The sequence below is a fragment of the Alligator sinensis genome, unplaced genomic scaffold, assembly GCF_000455745.1.
Source record: "Alligator sinensis unplaced genomic scaffold, ASM45574v1 scaffold542_1, whole genome shotgun sequence".
Classification (NCBI taxonomy): domain Eukaryota; kingdom Metazoa; phylum Chordata; order Crocodylia; family Alligatoridae; genus Alligator; species Alligator sinensis.
In genome coordinates, this window is record NW_005841963.1 from 3,164,840 (window position 1) to 3,186,931 (window position 22,092).

General features: G+C 43.0%; 1 protein-coding gene across 1 annotated transcript in view; it reads right to left on the bottom strand.

Moving 5' to 3' along the window:
* The window catches only part of ARFGEF3 (ARFGEF family member 3), a 168,086-nt gene that overhangs the window by 40,541 nt on the left and 105,453 nt on the right, over window positions 1-22,092 (bottom strand). The window contains 9 exon segments of the mRNA XM_025200306.1: window positions 1,393-1,543; window positions 3,866-3,976; window positions 4,186-4,401; window positions 5,014-5,121; window positions 9,551-9,716; window positions 10,920-11,086; window positions 16,132-17,042; window positions 18,122-18,234; window positions 19,590-19,914. Of these exon segments, the coding sequence (XP_025056091.1) occupies window positions 1,393-1,543; window positions 3,866-3,976; window positions 4,186-4,401; window positions 5,014-5,121; window positions 9,551-9,716; window positions 10,920-11,086; window positions 16,132-17,042; window positions 18,122-18,234; window positions 19,590-19,914 (2,268 nt within the window).

Genomic DNA, 22,092 nt, shown 5'->3' on the forward strand with positions numbered 1-22,092 from the left:
ATGGACCCCCTGCCCTTATTTGGTTTTGACCAGGCCCAGGCAGCCCCAGGCGGGCTACGAGCGGCTGTAGCATGGGGCACCAGCTACGGGGTAGACGAGGAGCCGCTTTTCTCCACCACGCTCTGCACCAGCTTGTAACCTGCCCCCGCTGCCAGCCTGGGCCCTGCCCAAGCTCCGGGCTCGCCTGTTGGGGCTGCTCCGCAGCGGCAGCAGCTGCGGTCCCCGCTGCTTGCCGCACCGGGCAGTGTTTGCCACTGTTGGCGCTGGGCTGCCCAGTGCGCAAGCTCTGGGAGGGCAGCAGCAGCCGTTGGGCTTCCCCTGGGTTCTACTGCCCCTGGTTCCTGTCATTTTTGACAGGAACCAAAGACATAGAAATATTAATTTTCTACAATTTTTAGGGGCCCCGTGGGCCGGATGGAATGGCCTCAAGGGCCGGATCTGGCTCGCGGGCCGTATTTTGCCGAACCCTGACCTATATGGTGCCAAAAGTAGGGGGCGGAAGGCTGTTACTGTATCATACAGACTGATTTTTTTCTTATTCATATGTATGGAGCTGCAGGGTGCCTTTCAGATATTTATAGCTTAGGGGGAAGGTTTTCAGAAGTACTTCCTGGGATTTGTGTTTCTAAATCCACTGACTGTTGTTACCCCTTGAAAAAAAGGCAGGCCTTGCAGCTCAGGTACCAGCCTTGAACCTGGGAGCTTGGGGTTTCAACCCCTTGTTCTGCCATGGGCTCCCTTGTGACCTAGCACAAGTGACATAACTTCTACTTCCCCTGTTCACCATGGGGTATTAATAATACTGCCTTGCTTGTCATCATTATTGGGAGGATAAATAGGATACAGCTATATCAGTGCCCATTAATATCTTTTAGGTCAGGGATGTCAAAATCATAGGGCTGGATGGGTAGCATAAGCCTCCCTACCCCTTTTCCTACTGCCCAATTTCTAGCCATGCAGGCAACCCCGCAGATTGAACACCACAGACCCATGCTTTGGATGTGTCCTGAAGGGCCAGAAATTTGGGACAAGCAGCAGCAACATTAATTGTTCTGAGAGTGACAGTAAGTAACAGTGCAGCCATTCAACTCATCAACCAGATGACATGGCTCTATGGGCCAGATCCAACCCTTAGGATTGATCTTTGATACTCCCTTCTTTAAGTCCTTTTGATACAACTCCTCCTCACTCTTTTTCCAATCACAAAATTGTACTGTTTCATTTATCCTATTTCCATGTGATGCTCTAGCACCCCCCAAACTGATAAAGTAAATGCAAAAAAAAAAAAAATGTCCATCTTCCTCACTCTCTCTTTTCGCTTCATTCACTAGATCTGGGATTTGTTTTGTTAAAAATCAAATAGTGTGACCATAAGCCAGCAGGCTGCTCTACCTGAACACATGAGGCCAACAGTCTTGATTGTGACTTCCCATCTCCAGTCCCACATTAAGGATGGCATCCATGCACAAAACATGTGCAGTGTGCAGGCAGACTCCCTGAACTTTCCCCATCTGCTCCAATTTTTGCTCCACTTTCTGTTTCACTGTAGGTGTTAAAAATAAAAGAACACTGAAATGTTTGGCATTTAGGAAACAAACAGGAATTTCTTCTAGTATATGGTGGGGGTGCAGAGGGCTATATCCTACTACATGAATCTATATATTAAAAAGGAGTTTAAGCCAAAATAGAAAAGCAAGAATCCTTTTTTCCCCTCCTAGACATGCTCTATTACAGTGGTTCTCAACCTTTTTTGTACTGGGACCCATTTGTCAAGGTTGATGGCTTGTCCCACCCCACACTCCCTGGCCCTGCCAGTGCCTGACCCACAGTCCCCTGCCCACCCCCAGGCCTTGCTGGTACCCCTCACCCCCAACCCAAAGACCTGCTGGTGCCCCTTACCCTCAAGCCACAGTCCCCTGGTCCTGCTGATGCCCCTCACCTACAAACCAAAGCCCCTGCCCCACCCCGCCAGGCCATGCTGGTGCCCCTCACTCCCAATGTGCAATCCCCTGTCCCCCCTTCCCCCAAGCCCTGCTGGAGGGGGCCCCCAGCTGCCTCTGTCCCACTCAGACCAGAGCATGAGCAGAAAGTGCAGGTCCCTGTGTGTATGGGCTCTGACTGGGTGCCATGTGGCTCTCTACTGCAAGGACCACCCCTGCCTCCTTCCCTTGCTGAAGGGCCAGGCACCTTCTCCCCCTGCTCCCTTTGCCCTGTCGCGGCCCTGTGCCTGGCCACTGTCTTCAGCACCGGCAGTCAGGTAGGCATGCAAGTGTGCATGCACCCCCCCATCCCCAGCCCTCTGGAGAGTCCCCTGGACCTCCATCCCCTGCTCCCCATACTTACGTGTGTTCAGTGGCCAGTGCTGCTCCCATGACCCAGCCTTTCTCTATGCTGGCCATGTGCGTCTGTGTGCGCAGATGCATGCACACCCACTGACTCCAATCATCCCAGGCAGCTGCTTGCAGGCTGGAAAGCTGCCAGCCTGCAAGGGGAAACCCGTATTTTCACGGGTTTTTTCTGGGGACCTGCTCACGACCCTTTCAAATATTCTTGTGACCCACTTTTGGGTCATGACCCACTGGTTGAGAAATGCTGTTCTATTATATCAGAGATATAAAATCCCTGCTGTTTCATTTTGCATGCAAGAGAATGTGCATCTGCTCATGAAAGATGCCAGATTGTGTCCTGCAGATTCACATCTTAGCACCCACAGGACAAACACAACATTGCTACCAATAGCACAAGCTTCTCTTTAGAGCTGGCTTGACAATTTTTAACTAAATAAATTTTTGTTGAAACTGAAAAGTTTGTGCAAATGTACTAATTTCAGTTAAGTTTTTGATGAGTCTAGAGTGAACTCTATGGTCAATTCTGATGAAAGGGGCCCTATCTGAAAAACTGATCCCAGACATTTTCAAAGACAATTCTATTTCATTAAGAAGTTCAGAAGGTTTAGAGTTTGTGTCCTGCTTTGGAATTCAAAAACTATGAAACCCTGGAAATAGTCACAAAGTAGATGGCCTCAACTCCTATACTGCTATCCAACAGGTCTCAACTCTGAACTCCAGTGTCAGAAGACTGTTCACTCACAGATCTATTCAGTCTTTGGCATCTCTGCCAAGATATTAAATAGGTTTTCCAATTAGAGGCAGGGGCGATTATAGTTTTTTTGATGGGAACTTCTTTCCTCAGCAATCAGGACTGATCAAACTCATTTCACTGACAAAACCAAGTAGCTATAAGAGGTCAGAGGCCTCTTTTGTCAACTACTAGGTCATGGAATTTGAAGCAGTGACCTGGAGATGACAGATTTTTGGCACGTTTCTGTAATTTTCTAGCTTCATTGCACATAACAATACATTTGACCGAGACAGGTCATTTTAAACATTTGATGATGATATGACAGAAGAACAGGTGCATATACGAATAAGTCAGATGAACAAAAACTGCAAGTGTAAGCAAGAATGAGCAGTTGGGTGTCCTACTCAACCTGTTATAATACCAGCTACAAAAGATGCACAAGTTTTTAAGATGTTATCAACACAAATATGCATTATAGCTGTATTAGCCTAACAAAACTTTAAAAGGTGAGACTTTAAAAGCCTGTTTAACTGGTGTTCAGCTGAAGCAGAAGATTTATATAGAATAAAAGAGGATATATGAAGTAATGACAAAGATCCCAAAACAGAACACTCCCCAAAGAAACTTACTGTTACCCTGTAGGTGTACTTTCTGTATATTTGCCTGGCAAGCGAATATAAAGTGATACCCACCTCACGTTTTTCTGTTTACAGCACAATACCTTAAAACATCACTTATGTAGGAAATATTAGATATTATGGACTTCTTGAGTAATAACAGCTACCTTGAGTTATAGCATCACTTGGCTCTTGGGTTTCTTTTTCCTCCTTGTCTTCTTGGACACAGGAAGCAGCAGCCATTTGGGCAAGGGCAGATGCACAGTTAGCAGCAACCCCTGTAAAGAAGCAACATGGGTCAGTATATTCAATCACCTCCTCCACTAGATTTAGGTACTGTATCAGACAGTTTCAAGAGGAAACGGACTGATATCAATATCAGCTTTATGCCACTTCCTAAGTTACTATCTTCCTCCCCAGGAAAATTTGCTAAACATCAATTCATTAATTACATACACTCAGCTAGGAACTCAGTTAGTGGTGTTACCCAGGGCACAGCTCAGTCGTGCGGCCTTCCTCAGTCCATCCAGGCTCATGCAAATGGAGTCTCTCTCTTTCTGGGTCTGCTCCTTGGCCCCCTCAGCTCCCAGGATGAATGCTAACCCTTTGGAGCTTCCTGCCATACGACCAGTCAAAGGTGTGGATAAGGTGTCGATTAAGTTTTTCCAGCAACCAATTAGAAGGTATCGAGAAAAAGCAACACCTGGAGCAAGAAATGCATTAATCATTTTCCTGGAAAGCAAAATAGTGTCCGCTAAATCGCTACAGAACAAGTTCCATTCCTCTGCAACATGTTGGACCCTCTGATGCTTTTACATGTGTGCTAGCTTTATTGATCTTTGCTGCTTTACATTTAAACTTAGTTTCATTTGTTTATTAGTTTTATCAATAAAAAGCACCCTAAAGGCTGGCGTGGCCTCAGCTGTGATTACAATACTGAAGAAGACTTTGTTAAATTAATTCATGGTTCAATGTCACTGACTTCAATGGAGTCACACCAGAGATGAATTTGCACACAAGATGCAGTTGATCATTCTACTCTCAAAATGCTACAGCAGCAAAACTATCCCTTAGTTCATGGGTGCATAATATATTCACTGATTCTCATTGACCTAAGCCCCTCTTAGACAAGACCCATTTCAACTATGTCCAAGGGACTGGCAAATGCCACTCAACATCTGCATTTCCAAGCAACCCATTTATCTGAAATGCCATTTACCTGAATAAATTCCCATGGTATCATACCATATGCAGGAGTAGGTATACGCACGCTGATGCCAATAGATGCACATATGCACATAACAGGGCTTATTACCTGCCACAACAGAATCATCTGTCTTCCGGATCTGTGTGAGAGGAGACTGTGTTGATGCAGACGCCATCAGTTGTCCTCCAATGGCACTGCTTCCCAAGCCATCAATGTCTGTCAGACCATAAAAACAAAACAAAAACAACAACAACAAAAAAACCAAACCAAAAAAGGTTACTATTCAACACACCTACAGGGTATGAAGGGCATTTCATACCAGCTCAGTATCCTGAGAAAAATACAAAATGTTTGATGTTACACTCGCAAGGGCTCAGTAACTTCTCTGGCAGTGTATAGGGGGCCTTAAAGCAGACACGGGATTCTTGCAAACAAGAATTATGCTTTTGAGTGTTTTGTCCAGAATAATTTTAAATAAAACAAGGGGAAAGGTTTCCATTGCCTCTTGGGACAGTCTCATTCTTAGGACACTTCTTCCTGAGACCTGCTGTGGTTCACAGTCACAGGCCCTATGCCTTCATCTCTGAATCCACAGTTCTCACAACTCTCCCCTTGGGTGCCTGGACTGCAGCATTTTATGTGCATCCTCTGTGACTGCTCATGAGGCTCATCTAAGTTTATCTCCTGCAAGGCTGCCTCCTTCAGGGTCTGTGCCCAGAGATGAAAACAATGTTCCAAACCAGACTTTTCAAAACAACATATTCTGTGATCCCACCAATAAGAACAATACCTAATCAGACAAAGGTTAATCTAATATAGTGTATTTACTTGTATACTACATGTACTTCCTCCAAAATTAGGATGCATATCTAAAGTGGGGAAGCTGATTTTCTGTGCTGGAAGGGAGGAATGGAAGCGTGGATGAGAGCTATAATGGCTGCCATGCTGCTCTCTTTGGTGACCCCAGGAAGAGAGGGGTGGAGTTTCTTGTGCAACATCAGAGCTACTGTTTTAACCATTCAGAGCTGCTACCAAATTGATAGCAGCTTTTGGCTGAGAAGCTGGTCAGCAGTGGCTGCAAAAATGTTTAAACTCTAGCTTCTGCTGAGACAGAAGAGTGTACAGGATTCAGCCACAACTGTGGAAAAATTGGAGGCATGTGGTATACAAGAAAGAAAATACGGCATTGTGGTTAGTAGAGCAGAATGTCTACATGTATATCTCACCTACTCTAGGCCAATCTATTCCTATACGTATCCCAGATAAAACCTTTGAAGACAGCAGGTCAGTCTGCTCTCCAGTAGTCTCTGCCTCTCTGTGCCACCTTTTTATCAGCTCCAAAGTTTTCTAATCATATTCCTGCCAAAGCCCCCAACTCACTGTGGTTACAAGTCAAAGGTAACATGTCAAGCAAACAACTCATGTATTCTTGCTAAGTAACACTCTTGTCCCCTTTTCTACACAAAGGGGACCTTCTGCTTGCATCAACACCTTGCAAGCAAATATCAAACACCACTCAAGCAGAGTAGACATAAATATTTATAAGGTAGTATAGGCATCCTTATCTTCTTCACAACAGTCACCTTAATTTTTCCTTTAGGAAAAATAAACAGAGAACTGAAGAATTTGTTACAGATGTTCAAGTCTTTTAGTTTCTCAATTGCATTTTTTCACAGCAGTATCATTTTAGCACATTCGGGCTGAGTATGAACATCAGTCAGTGGCAGTTCAATCAGTGATTAGCTTCTGACTCCCTGTCCTTGTGCTGCTGTGCCATGAATATATTAAAATGATACTGCTCCAATACCATGAAAACAATACTCTTTTGGCGCTCTGACAATCTCACAGTAAGAACACAAGCCTAAAGACGTTTATCCAGAACTGGAGCTGTGAAGACTACTATCTATATTTTTTTAATTCAGGAGGGGAACAAAAATCAGAAAGAAAATTATTTAATTGCAGGTCATCTGAAACATTTCCTGTTAAACATTTCATAATGAATTAAATGTATTATTTCATTTTTGTTGTAAAATATTTAGATATTTAGCTATATTTCTAAAGGAAATGTCTCTTGAGAATGAAATGATACAACTTTATTTTAATTCTTCTTCTCTTTTTTTATCCCAAACTCTTCAAACTTCTAAGCAGATTTGGTCCATCCAAACTGCATTTATTTGTTAATAAATAAATTATTTGTAAAAAAAAAAAGTTCTCAGGCAGCCCAACCTAGCACACAAACACAAGACTGCTCTTTTCACTAGATTCTCCCTGACAGCCCCCATAGGAACAAAGGAGTCTGGTAAAATGGACTGTGCTGTTGTTAGGTAGCCATCCCCTACAAAGTTCCTTCTTCCTTCATCAACATTTATTTACATATTCTGGTCAAGGTTTAAAAGCCCTTTTGGCATATTTTCAAAATTATTTATGTATGATAATAGCAGCTTTGTACTATGTAGACAGACTCTGTTGAAGCAGAATACTGAGAGCCATATTCCCCCCACCTCCATGTAAACTGACATAGATCCAGCATAGATCCAGTGACTTCAATTGCTTGACATAAATTCACAAGTGGAGAAAAACAATGGTAGATCAAGAACACTATACTTTGGCTTACCACCTTTTCTTTTGTCAATACAGAACCCCAGAAAGAAACATCTAATGGTCACAAATCGTTAAAAAGGTATTTTGTCATAGATGTTTGGAGCAAGTGTAGGACACTGGTTCCAAGTTATCAAAGGTTTATTTCAGCATCTACCTGAGATAATTTCTGAGTCTAACCAGACATAGTAGAAGTCTAACTCTACCCCCTTTGAGTCCCTGAAAAACATTAACATATTTATTTTTGTAACCTACCATTATCTAAACCTTGAACAAAATCCCAAAAAGCAGCAAGGAAGTCTTGTGCATTAATGGTTTTGCAGGAATTCAAGCAGGATGATATAGGATTACACTTAGGCACTTAGGGCATCTTAATATGTGTGTTTGGGGGGGGGGGGGGGGGGGGGCATTATGAAAAGCAGGGACGCTGAATACACGAGACACGGAGGCTGCAGGAGCGCGCTAATTAGCATGCTATAGCAGATTTGATTAACTGCGTCTGCTCCGACTCGCTGTAATTAAAGCACATTGGAGCAGTGTCCCTGCATGTGTACAGGCACCCCCTAGATCCTAATAGATGGACCAGAATCTTGGCCATATAATATTATGTTCTAGCAAAGCTGAATCCCAATGCTCATTGGGATTTTAAGAAACAATTCGGTCCATTCAGTTTTGGGCCATTGGGGTCACTGAAGCAAAGTACAGACAGTAAAAAAGCTGGAGGCTGAATCAATTCAATCTTTGCAGGTTAGTTTAAACTGCGTCGATTGAACCAATAAGCAAGTGAACAGACATTCACTTTTGCATCTGGAAATGCAGCCACGTGCCTGCAGTAGTTCCGGCCAAAAGCTGGGGGGTGCTAGAGCACACCCCCCGGCCTGCCAGCCACTGCCAAAGGGAAGTGAGGGAAGCTGGAGGAGAAGCCCTCGAAGACTTTTCTCCCTGACCCTTCTTCAGTGGTGACGGAGGGGGAGGGCACTTTAAACCCCCTCCCTGGCTCCCATAGTACCCCAGCCAGGGTCTGCTTGGTGGGGAGCAGCCCCGGTCAGCATGGGACCTCAGCTGGACTCTGTCTGGGGGGGTTGGGAGGGGAGGACAGCCCCTGTCAGGCTTCCGCTCCCCCACTTCCCACTCAAGGGGGGAGGGGGGTTCAGACAACTCCAACAGCCCTCCCCTCCACAGTGTGGGACCTCAGCATGGGGGTGGGGGGGGTAACAGGCCAGGCCCTGCCAGGCTTCTGCCCCCCTCCTTGAGGAGAGGTGGAGGAACCCCCTGCCAGGTTTTTTCCCCACCCCACTCCCCACTGAAGCATAAAATATGGCCAGGCCCTGGCCCTGGCCTGGGGCCAGCACAGTAAGGTGGAGGGGAGTGGGGGTTTAAGCTTGGCAGGGGCTACCCCCACAGGCAGACCCAGGCTGGGGTCCCATGTGGGTCTGGAAGGGGGTTTAAACTCCTTCCCTCCCTCCCTCCCTCCCTCCCTCCCTGTCTCAGTGTGCCAGCTCCAGGCTGGGGCATGGCCACATCTCCCTCTCATCACTTCAGTGGGGAGCAGGAAGTGAGAGGCCCCAGCCCACAGACCTGGGCTGGAGTTCCATGTGGGCCAGAGATGGGGTTCCCCCTCCCCCTCCATAGCATACCAGCCATGCCTCCCACTCTCTGCTTGAGCAGGGAAAAGCCTAGAAGGGCCACCCCTCTTTCCCCACGGGCAGACCCCACCTGGGGTCTGGACCTGGGCTCCCTCACCCCCACCCCGTTCTCAGCCAGCTGGAGGAGTGATAATGCGCTGGGGAGGGAGCAGAGGGGCAGGGCTAACCCTGCTTGGCTGGAGCAGACAGCACAGTCTAGCCCAAGGCTGCAAAGTATCCTGGGATGCTGGGGGACTAAGAGTTAACTTGAACTGGGAAGGGTTCTGGGACAGAAATTCCAGAAACTAGTTTGACCTAAATCAGTTAAGTCTGATACTACATCCAACCAAGTTATCTTAAACTAGTTTCAGCCATTAGGAATAAGGCAGTCATGTTTATATGGCCATGGTAATGATACTGACCAGTCAGCATAGTGATGAGTGGAAGGCTGTTCTCTTCAGGTCTTCCCCAGTATCCAGCCTCTCCCAGCATGTTTCTTTCCAAGACCTGATGGTAGAGTTCCTCAACCCAAGCCTGAGAAAACACGATCAGCACACCACTGAACTGGACCTGCTTCATGAACTCCTTCTGCAGAGAAGCATACAAATCCAAATAAAACATGGTAGGCCCTCACCATAACATAAGTCTCAACTCAACTGAGCAGATTCAGTTCTCTTCTCTGAGCCCAACAGACTCCTGAAGAGGCAGGGAGACAGCATGGAGGAGAAGAGCCTGTATAAGAACTTGGGCCCAGATTATGCCTGGCCTTTACATGCCTATGTATTGGAGAGTGAGATGTGCAAGGAGCTTGTGCTTGTCTTTGGTTTTTTCATGCAACAGCCAGGAAAAATTACAGGTTCTCCATTTTGACTATGGCAGGAGATGCTCCCCTCAAAATCTCCATAGCATGTGCCATTCCATAGAAAGAACTGAGTATGCAGGGCCAGTACTCCAGTACCATCCAACTTGAGACTGTGAACAGGATGTTACTGCTGAGAAGTGACGGCATCTGATGCTTCCAGTGGGGCACCTCTGATCTGTCTTCCAAATACAGGGCCTGTGCCTTAAAAGTACAGTATAACTGATCACTTAGTGTACGAGGGGCCCCATCTGAAGTCCTTAGCTGGGCCTAACTCTCACTGGGTGCATCAACACATGCAATTAATGTGATGTGATAACTTCTAGTGTGGTCTGCAGAGGGGGTAGTGTCTGCACATGAGCCCAGGACAACAGCAATTTGAGCCAGGGTGGAGCAGCCGCACACTGGCAGAGGGGTGCTGGGGGTCAGCCCTAGGTTCTGGCTAGTGGATTCAGAGGGGATGGCTGGGGTACTATTGTGCTACAGTGTGGGTCTAGAAGGCAGGCAGCCCCTGTGACACCCTCATGCCCCAGCCAGCCATGGTCATACATGCATTTCAATGCAGTAAAGTACTCCGTTACAAGATAGTACTGTCCCTGCACCCTAATACTGGCCCTAATAGCACTGCATGGGTAGACTGTAAAGCTTTACTATGGAGTTAATTAGTCAACTCTGCAGTAAAGTGTACGTGTAAATGCACCCACTGATAACAAGCCTGAACTTGTCCCAAAGCGTTGGGGTCACAACCCCTAGAGATATCAACAGAAACCATGTCTGCATTATTATAGTTGAGAAAGAGAACTATTGGTGTTCAGTTTTAGGTGGATCATGTCCTGTGATTTCTAACACACCAGTGAAAGGGATGCTGCCACTTCAGCCACTCACAGGACACGTTTCTTCCCATCGTGGTTTGTTCCATATTACAAACTCACCAGTGGCACAGATGGTTGGGCAGGTTTCTTCCTGTAGTAACCAGAGTTGGACAGTTTCAGGTTGAGCAGCAAAATGTAGTGTGAGACCATGTAGAGGCTGTCTGCATTCATAAGCGTCTGGAAGCTGAAGCTGGGGTTCCCCTCAAGTCCTGGTGAATGCATCATACCTAACAAAGAGACAGAGTGAAACTTCACAACATACATAGCTTTTAAGCTGGGGAAAAAACAACCCTAATTCTAGTGCAACAGAAGGATTTTAACTGTAATGTATTGTTTGAGTTGTTAGCATAAAGAATTATAATAACTGTTGGTTCCAGTACATCTTTTTTTCCCATTCCATAACTAGGTTCAAACCTGCTGACTCCAGTCCAGCAAAGCACTTAAGCTTAGATCTAAACAACACGTGAATAGTCCACAATTTTGATAGGACAACTGCTCCATTTTAAGTGCATGGTTAAACACTTTGCTGGATGAGGGTCTAGTGCATTCAGTATTAATTCTCCAATTAACATTCTGTCCAAGACTTAAAATTAGAATTATAGGAAGAAATACTCGGGGCCAACCTGACTGGAACTAGTTATGACCCAACTTTTTCAATAAATACTGTATAGCTCATGCAATTAACAAAACCCCCCACTTTTTGGATGCACTAAGCCCTAACTATGACACCTAAAATCACCAGAAACCATGAGTGCTCACTCTCTCTGGAAATCAGGTGCTATATTTATATATAATACATCTGATCAGTTTTTTCAACAGTGTCTAGTGGCATTGTCTAAGGCAGATACTCTTCAAAGTTAGTTAGTTGACATATTAGCAGGAAAACTGGAATACTCAATTGAATCCTTATGTTTATTTTAAACATATCAAAATTGTAGACAGCCACAGTATTTTAGGGTATTATATCAGTTGTTATATTCCACTTACAGAATATCAATTAGTTGATTAAGGGAAAATGTTTGTTTTGGAGGAGTATTTGACATGAAATAAGAAATAGCTTTTGAAATTTGTTAAATAATGCAGCAAAGCTGTGTCATTCAATAACTGCCAAAGTGGTTAATTGCTAGTATACTCCTCCCACCATAAAGATCATGCCTATTTTTAGATGCAATAAAAAAGATACAACAAACCATAACAAGAGAAAAAGAAAAGAAAAATGAAAAACAACACACAGAAAAAAATAACATTTTTCTTGCCTCGTGAGGGTTTGAAAGTTCTGTGCTGCTGCCTTCTTGGACTTTCCATAGACGTCACTTTGGGGGCGTGGATAAGGTGAATAACTGTTTGAGGGCGGATTTAGAAAGTGAATAATAGTTCAAGGGTGGGTCTAAGAAATGAATACTCGTTCAAGGACGTGGTCTGTGTGGAAAGGGAGCAATGAGTCTAGATACCCATTGTATCCATAAGGATTTTCGTGGGTTTTGTCAAGGAAAGAATGTTTGGTTTTCTTGTGGCTATTGGTAAAAAAAAAAAATCTTAATTCTGTACTGTAATGCCAATACTAGGCCTAAGTCCAGCAAAACACTTTACTACTTGCTTGAATCTAAGCCTATGTACAGTTCTAGAAATTACTGAGTGTTTAAAGTTAAACATATGTGTAAATGCTAGGCTGGATCAAGGCCATAACTACATGTTCCTAGAGTACATTACTACTTAATACCTACACATGAAAAATACATCAGGACAAGAATAGCATGAAAGAGAAATAAGTCAAAGAGATTTTTAAAGAAAATGCAGACTTATCTAAAACACACAAAATGTATGCACAATTGCACATCAAATTAATGTGCATTGTTACTGAAATTAAAAGTGCAATATATAAAAGCGCATATGAAAATGGCTAATTGCCCATGCAAATTAGGTATCCATTCGAACACCCAAAATGAACCAGCTTAAGTCACTAATTTCCTCTAAAAATATGGGAAACCAGCAATTTCCTTCAAGCACATTTGACAGATTGAACAGATGCTTGACTCGCAAAAAGGAAACCAGTATCTAATGTGGAAACCTGCCTTCGTGCATTATTTACAGGGCCTAAATAGCTTGAAAACCCTTCCATTAACAGAACATACTAGACCAGAACAAATTCAGTACTAAAGTGTCCTCCTTGATTACCAAACAATGGTATGCAGTTTATTAGAAATAACTTCTTTGTGCTGTCATGAAAATAACCATGTCTGCATTTAAAGAATAGTGGTTACCGGCTATAATTATAAAAATCTGCCAAGTATAACAAACAACAAGGTTAGCCCATTGTCTTAATGAGGACAACAATTCATTTAAATTGTATAGAAAGATCACAGAAGATTCATGCAACACAGATTTAATGCTTTGTTTAAACCCAGGTCATGTATTTGACACATTTAGATAAGGAAATAAATTAGAAACAAGCATCCAACTTGGTGCTATTAGCTCTTGTTGTCACAATTTTCCTTTAGAAACAACTGGAAGAGGGATTTTTCAGGGAAAAGATTTCCTACTGTCTACTTCTGACCCTTATTTTTCCTGCAACTCTCTACCTAATCTAACTTTAAATTTTTGCGCTTTTTTTTTTAAATCGTCTCATGTGGAAAACACATCTGTACTTTTTTCTTGCATATACCACAGATTCCTGCTTTTTCCATTGATTCTTTTTGATAAATTGTATTACTTGAGTATCTTAGGGACTAGCTTGCAACTTTATAATGTTACACTCTTCCACTGATTAAAAAAAAATGAACAAAACAAAGCAGGAAGAGAGGAGGTTTTTGGAAGAAACAGAGACAATGCAAATTCAAAAATTGTGCGCGCATCCTTGTTTAATGGTTATCCAGCCTTAGCTAGCAGAAAGTCATTTCCATAGCAACTGGGCTCTTCACAGAAGCTAAACTTTTCAACTGTGTCCTTCATAAAAGTATCTTTTTTTAAACAAGGGGTCATCAACTGAAACATGAACTACACTGCTACTATTAGAATACAAGAAAAAAATTCTACACTAATATGTAGGGTTCCAGGAAAATAGCAGGATACTTCCCACAGTAAATGAGGCTGGAGATTTTATTACTTGTTGTGTTGTTTTTTTATTGAATAGGATCTTATTAACCCCCTCTACCTCCAAACTTGGCCAAATGAGATCAAAAATAAAAAAGGAGCAGAGGGCTATTAACCTTTGGAAGTGCTTACCTAGGGACATAATAGATTCTCATCCACTTGCAGTCTTTATATCAAGACTAGATACCTATCTAAAAGAAATGCTATGGCTTCAAACAGAAGTTAAATGGAAATTATAGGGTCTGATTCTTCAATCTGTGTTCAGTTTGCTTAGCATTAATAGTTCCTTCAAGCCTTAATCTATGAAGCTACAAAAATCGACCTTTTTCAACACTTAAAAACTCTGAAATGACAAGGCAGACTATGATGCTGCTTTTACACAGGGATCCTTGTGTAACTTGCCTAAGGTTGCACAGGTGCATATACTGCTGCTGAGAAACTGACCTACTCTCGCACTTTAGCCTGAGGACCATCACATGGAGGAAGGGAGGATGGCCTTGAGTGCCTGACTCTCCTGACATCGAGTTTACATACATCACATCTTTACATCTCATCTTTGCAAAGTCAAAGAGGAGAAAAGGGCCCTTGTGTGAAGGAAAATGAGGCCCATGGACTTCATCAAGACTATTCTTGTGCTTAGTATTACACACACAAGTACCTTTACAAATTGGGGCCTATCTGGTTAAGCCAGGGGCAGGCAAAGTCCAGTCCATGGACTGCAGCACTGGCAGGGTGTGAAGCTGGGTGGGGAGCTGCTCCAGGGTTGGGATCTTGTGGTGGTGACAGCGTGGTCTGGAACCAGAGCACAGCTGCAATCCACTGGCCACACACTCCAGACAAGAGTGCGCAGGCAGCAGGTTGTAGCTGTGCCCTGGCTTGGACCACACTGTCACTGCCACAAGATCCTGGCCCCAGCCCCAGCACAGCTCCACATCCAGCCATGTACCCTGCCGGGCACCATCTCCATGAAAACCTTGGCTCTGTGCCATCATGGTACCACCATTGCTGGGGTCTCAATGGAAACCAGCTGCAGTGACACAGGCAGGGACTGGTGGGAAATGAAGTCTGGCTGCTGGCTGGATCCACCATTTTGCCAGCTCCAGGGTTAAGCTCTGGCAGTTAAGCTCTGGCTACCAGTACAGTCAAGGTGTTGGTGGTTTGCACGAGACCATGGCTCTCCAACCACGATTTAGATCTGAAGCCCTAGACGGACTGAACAGATATAGTGTATCATTTCTGACAGTGCCTGAGAGAACATGAATGAATGAAAAGGAGAGGACTAAAGGTAAAGATGGGCATGATGAAATAAAAAAAAGAAAGAAATAAAAAGAAATGTATTTTATTTTATGCTGGCCAACTGTCAGGAAAAAAGAAACCCACAATGAATGGGCAGTACTTGTAAAATTTTTTGGAATATAATAAATATTTAAAATATATTCTCAATAGAAAAAAAAATCAACCTTTACTTGTTCATCCTTTTTAATTTGTAAAGATCAATCTGTTAAAAGTTTCTTAAAAATTAAGGGCAAGTATTTGACTTCTTAAAACCTATGCTCTTGAGTATTTTGTACCACTGTACAAGAGCCTGGGCTTTCATGATAGAGAGTTGACATGTACACTAGTAATAGAGACAGATGTGAAGAGAATAGAATCCCTCCTCTTTCTTTGCATTTAAGAGTATATTGCCGTAAGACCTTTTGTTTTTTTCTTCTGTGACATTTTTGAATTGCTAATAGTAAAGCAGATCTGTAGGGTTCTATTTTCAAATAGGGATAGGTTTGCTTCCCTTTCATCTGCATGCTAACATGAAAGTCAAAGCTTTTCTTCAGGAGAGGTCGTTTTAAACACTTGGTTCTTTAGAACTACTGTACAGTGTAATGATTTGCTTAGCTACCACCTCTGAAAATTCCCCTTCTCCTTTTAGTGACTAAGGGCTCAATCTAGGAGTCTATTAAAGACCGCAGACTGACTTCCCAGTGACTTTCAGTGAACTTTGGATGAGGACCTTAATGCTCCATTTGTGTCAATGTGAACATACCTAGCTTGTTCAAAGGAACAACGATATGCTTGGTTTCTTATGCACCTGGTTATTCTGGAAGTGCTTTATGACGATTACTTATCTGGAGACAGGCTATGTAAATACAGTGCATGTTGGTTGTACATTAAATATCTGCTTGCAAACCTGAGCAAAAGGTTGAAGAGAAGTTCTGGAGTGCAGAATCCACCTCCTCTACACTAGGGAGCGTGATAAGCCGAGGAAGAAGGGTTTCGAGGGACTGTATGAACAATTGGGCACTGTGCTGGTCTGCTTCCTGATTCTTCAGTAGTTTCAGAGAGAGCGCAGCAGTACGCAAGGACCTATGACCTGGACAGTCCCTTGGGGTCTGCTCTTCATCAGCCAGGGAACAGTTGTCCGAGCCTATATCTGAGACATCTGACCTCCCAGAGTCTTTCTCTGCTGCCATGGAGTATTGATCACATGAGTCAAATTCAGTCCTAGAAAGGTCCTGGTCATCAACGCTGAAGTTACTTTCGCTATATCTAGATCCATAGGACCGTGTTCTGCAGTCAACTGAAAGGAAATTAGTTATATCTGGGTAAACTATGGTGTGGCTCCTTTGAACAACGTCTGGCTGGTCAACTGTTTCTGACTCTGGCTCTTTATACTGAATCTCTTTGCTTTCTTGTCCAGCTGGAGACTGCAGCAAGATTTTTTGGCTTTCAGGATTATCCTCTGGGGTCGTCTGCCCCATATCCCCCTCCAAAGTAGTCTGACCAGTATCTGTGGTAACACTAATGCTGATATCAGGGCTTTTCTCATTTCCTGATTCCCAGGGTGTGTGTTCTGACGACAGAATGCGTCTTTGCCACCTAAAGTCAGCATCGTTGATTTCCATGGAGTCACGGCTTGTCTCAGTTCCATCCCTCAGTTCTTCCAGGCGACGAAGCAGTAAGTGGACTTGCTCCTCATTAAGTCCTTTCCCTTGGCTTAGCTCATCTAATGCTCCAAGGAAGGCACAGACACAAGACACAGAGGCATAACATGCTTCAATACCTCCTTTAATGCAAGCTTCAGTCATCCCATCCATGATCCTACAATAGAAAAATAAATAAATACAATAGAGGGAAGTTTATTCTGGCTCATGGATCAGATTCTTGGAATGAACTAATATTGCTAACGTGCAATGTTGAGTCTTCTTTGTAATGAAATAAAGAGACTGTGTAATCACCCTTCTAAACTGTTCACAGGGAAGTAGAACTTGCTGTTCCTTTATAGGGGAACCACAGTTTAAAAAATAACACACTAGGGGCTTGTCTACACTGCAAACTATTGCAGAATAAACCAGGGTGTGAACTTAATGTTCAATAGTTATTGTGATTTTAACTCCCTAAACAGACATGCTCATTCCTCAGTTAAGAGTGGCGTCTGGTTAATCCGTTTTCAGACTGGATTATCCTAGGCACAAAGAAACATTCATCAAGGGAATAAGAGCGGGGAGATATTCTATTATAGCTAGCCTGGCTATTTCCTTGTGTAGACAACCCTTAAAAATTGCAAAAAAGCAATCAAAATGAAAGGGATCTTTATTTTGAAGAAGCACCTACATAAAATGACACCTCCTTTCTCAACAGATCTGCTCTGTGGGCATATTCAGAGCTGAGGCAATATTTATAGGTGTTAGGTGCCTAACATCCGTGATCTGCCTAAAGACCTTGGAAATACTGGCTATTAGGTCCTGATCTTGTACCTAATTATGCTGCTGGTTACCTTTTTAAGCACGAGTAATCCTGTTGAGGTGAATTATTTTACTCCTAAATCTATAGTTAATCACATAAAAAATGTTGCAGGACCAAACCAAAGCATGGACGTACAGCCATGACTCTGAATACACTGAAAGAACAGAGGGTTTTGAAAATTCTAGTAGGAGACCATCTACCATCCACCTCTTTCTACAGCTTTCAAATATATTTGAAAAGCTGTCCCCCTAGGGACTACAATCAATTTTCATTACATTTTATTCCTTTACATTTTCACAGCTCTGCCCACAAGCCAAATCTAACCTAGGACAGTTATTATTTATATACTTTCCTGGGTGGGTGGTTCTTAGCAGCTTTTTTAAAACTGTGTACTCTTGAAAGAGAAGAAGCCAAAGGAGGAAACAAAAACATACAGTTTGAGAAGATCCAGATGTGACTTCCTTTTTGAGATGGATCTCTTTCTGGAGTCTGGCTCAGAAGAGCAGGGCCCTGCTAAATCACAGAGGCGCCGAGGACTACCTACTATCTAAAAGAAAAGAAAGTGCAAATTACTAAACGACTAGCTAAACATTATACAGCTAAAACAGTCTCATTGTTTTATGAAATCATCTGGTTAAAGGAGAAGTTGAGATAATACTGTAAATTGTCACAGTAAAAGAAAATGGATGATATTTCATTTATTATTTCTTCCTCCAAAAGGGAAGATCTAGGGAAACAGTATAGGTAGTAATATACAGAATGTTCTAAGGGCTTTAAACTGTTCAAAACACACTTCACTTGACTTTTTTTTTAATACGCGACAGTTTAATTCTTGAGCATAAACAGACACCTTGAATAATTTAACATATTGGTAAAGGGATGGAGGGCTCTTTTGTTGAATTATTCATTTGTTAGGTGCTAGGATCTTACATGAAGTGGCAGAGTAATTACTACCAGTTCAGAGTGGAAGGTGGTAGCTGTTCTTAATTGTGTAAGAATTAAGAGGTGATGATACACCTCTGGAAAGGGGAAGGGATAATGGGATGGAAATTTCCTCCAGGAAGAAACCTTCATAACAAATTGCATAGTGTTTAAAAACTTCTTCACGCCAAGAAGGTGCTCCATTTTGTGAGAGGAAGCCCTTGGGCTAAAATGCATTGCATTAAAAAATACATAGATGTTTTGCCTTCTTGAAACTGTTGTTATGCAATGTGTGAAAAGGAGGCTGCACATGTAAAATAATGGGTATGGAGTAATCCCAAAGGTAGTGTCTGATTGGCCACAGGTCTAAAGAGTACCACCAAAACACTCAGTAGCTCTTCAGTTCTTCTGCTGTCACTGGTCCTGGGCTGCTAGCCAGAAGAAATTGGAGCCAGCATGGTCCAAAAGCTGATCATTACCAATACCTTGCAACTATCCTAAAGAACCTCAAGGAGACTAAGTAAAAAAACTGGCAATGAATCGAAACACAGTAGGCCCATCTTAACTCCCCGAGTCAAGATGTTAGGCTGTCCACCTCCTTCTATCAAAAGGAAAGGATGGAGAAAGATACTGGAGAAGTTGGGAATGGAATCATCTTACTCCATATCACCCAGCAGAGCTGTCATGTCTCAGCCATAATATCTGCTCGAAACAGAACAGCAGCATGCTCATTTCCAGTGTTGCCATGACAGCTGGGGTCATGGAGAAAAATATAGATGAGAGAGGAATAGTCTCTGCTGAGTAAATAAATTTGACAGTGCAGCTTTAAATTGAAATGGTTATATGCTCAAAGGATTATTGTGATATCGATGTGGCTAACATGTCACTGGACTTCTGTGCACATCGTTATAAATATTCACCATCCATAATTGTTTTACACCACTGGCTTTTTGCTTGAATTTGTTCCTATGATTATCTTACCTCTTTCATGATCTTAATGGCTTCCGCACGGTGCTGTGGTGGAGGATAAAGTAACATACGGTGATAAAGAGACTGTAGCACAGGTTTCATGGATTCCACTGACCCTACCAGTCGAACCAGCTCTGCTGCAATGTAGTAAATGGTCCGGGCAACAGGTCCACTGAGGGCAGGGGCTGTGGAAGAGCAACCGGATCCCCGGCCATGATCTGAGACCCCAGAGGAAGGTGAATCAGTCTCAAGACTGATGCTACTGTGAGCAGAAGTAATTGTTTTATCATGGACTGGATTACCCAGTATTACTATGAGGGCTGGACACAGTTGCTTCCTGGGGAAAGAGAAAAAGCAGCAGGTGAAAACTGGGAAAAATAAATCTCACCAGGACAGTCCGAAAATAGTTTGCAATTAAAAAGGTTATACATATTGTGGTTTACATGACCAATGACAATGGCTGGACAAAGAAACTCTATAGGATATAATCCAGGGGCAGGCAATTATTTTGGGTGGAGGGCCACTTACTGAGTTTTGGCAAGGCATCGAGGGCCACATGACAGGCAGCCAGGGGCAGATAAATATTAATTTCCTAAATTTTTTAGGGGCCCCATGGGCCGGATACAATGGCCTGGCGGGCCACATTTTGCCCACCCCGATATAATCTTTCAACCCCATTCTTCAATAGGCATGAATCACTAGAGTTGCTCTGGGATGCTTTTTTTAAGAATGCACTGCACATACTGATGTGTACCACAGTCCTTTATTGGATAACAAGCCATCCCTGCTGCTGTGTGGGTGACTGTCATTCTCCACTGGCTGCAAATGACAAAAGATATAAACTCCAAAATTGTATAGCCAAGACAGATTGAGCTCATGTGGCAGAAAGTCTGTGGATTTTAAGTACCCTACCTAAAGGCTCTGGGTTATATACCCTTGTTTATGGCACCTGTATGCAGTTCAGCTGGTGGCCAGGTATTTCTTGTTGCTAGCTATGAATGCATTAGTATTTTGGAAACAAAAATGCAATCACTCTCTATTTCCAGTAAACATATCCATGCATTTCAACTTTACGTGTGCTGTGACATTATACCCCCAACTATGTTTGCTTATAACCTCAATCATTTCTTCTGCTTGCTAGCCATTATGTACAGGCTTATCCCTCCTGCCCTTTCTATCTTGATTTACTTCTTATGGTCCAAAAATTCATGAGCTGCATCAGAATAACATCCACTTTTTAGTCCAAACCTGTGCAAACTGGTGGCTCATCAGCAAATGTAGTACAGAAGATAAAATAAATGATGCCACAATAGGAAAGAAATACATGAGTACAGCAAAAGCTATCCTGTTTTCTCAGGGATTTTTATCCCAGCCTAATATATTTAATGCTTCACTTAACAAGATGCCTGCCAAACCAGCTAAGGTTTCTGAAGTCACAGCAGAAAACATAGCCTTAAATGTAATAGTTCACATAATGACTCTAAGGTTATTACATTTTTTTTTTCCAATTGAGTATTTTGCTCATGAAAGGTGTCTGACTGGTTATATTAGAAACCAAAGCCCTCTGCTGGAGAAATGAGAGGTCAGTAAACAACTGCAACAGGTTTGCCACAAATCTCAATCCATCAATCTGTCTCAAACTCAACCTGCAGCAGATGTCCTGAGAGGTCAAAAGGCAGTTCAGCTTTAGCCCTTTATTTTTCAGTTGAAGTTAAGGATGTCAGTCATGATGACCAGTTTGGGGAAGCAGGCAACGGTCCCTTAAGAAATGAAGCAAAACTACCAACATCTGTTCACATCTATGTCAAACTATAAATATAAATGCCATTTTGCATGTCAAATGTTCTATGCTTCTAGGCTTGTCTTTAAAACTCCATCTAGATGAAAATACAAGAGGTTTTCCCAAAAGGGATTTCAGGACTAACAATTCAGAGCCTTCAAGACTCATTAACCAGCAGTATTTTCCTTTCAAATGGAAGCACCTTAGGACAATAAGCTACCTGCCACCCAAAGAAACCAGCCTCAAAGGCTTGTAAACAAACACTGAATGAAGGAAGAGGAAGCCACTGAGCAGTCACCAGATGGGAGCATGGAGACTGAAGCTTCAGAAAAAGGAAGGCTGTCTCACTGGCCAGTTCAAAAAGAAGAAGAAAAAAAAATTCAAAGATAAATGATTTAGGAGGACAAGAGAGTCCTGGAAAATTGTAAAGAACAAGCCAAATAATGTGGTTTTGGTTATTTCCATAGATCTGTTTCTCACACTTTGTCATAAAGAAAGCACGCCCGAGATAAAAAATCTTCTGCATCCCCTTAATGGGGAAAACAGGGTTTCAGATCTAGTGGGAAAAGCAAGAGCTACTAGAGAGGTATGGGACAGCCAGCACTATCTTGAGAGACTAGGCACTTGGGGCATCTTTATACGTGCTCGGAGGGGGGGGGGGGGGGGAGTGCATTTTAATTACAGCAGCTCTAGGGAACCACTCTAATTAAAATGCCTGCAGCATCTCGTGTATTC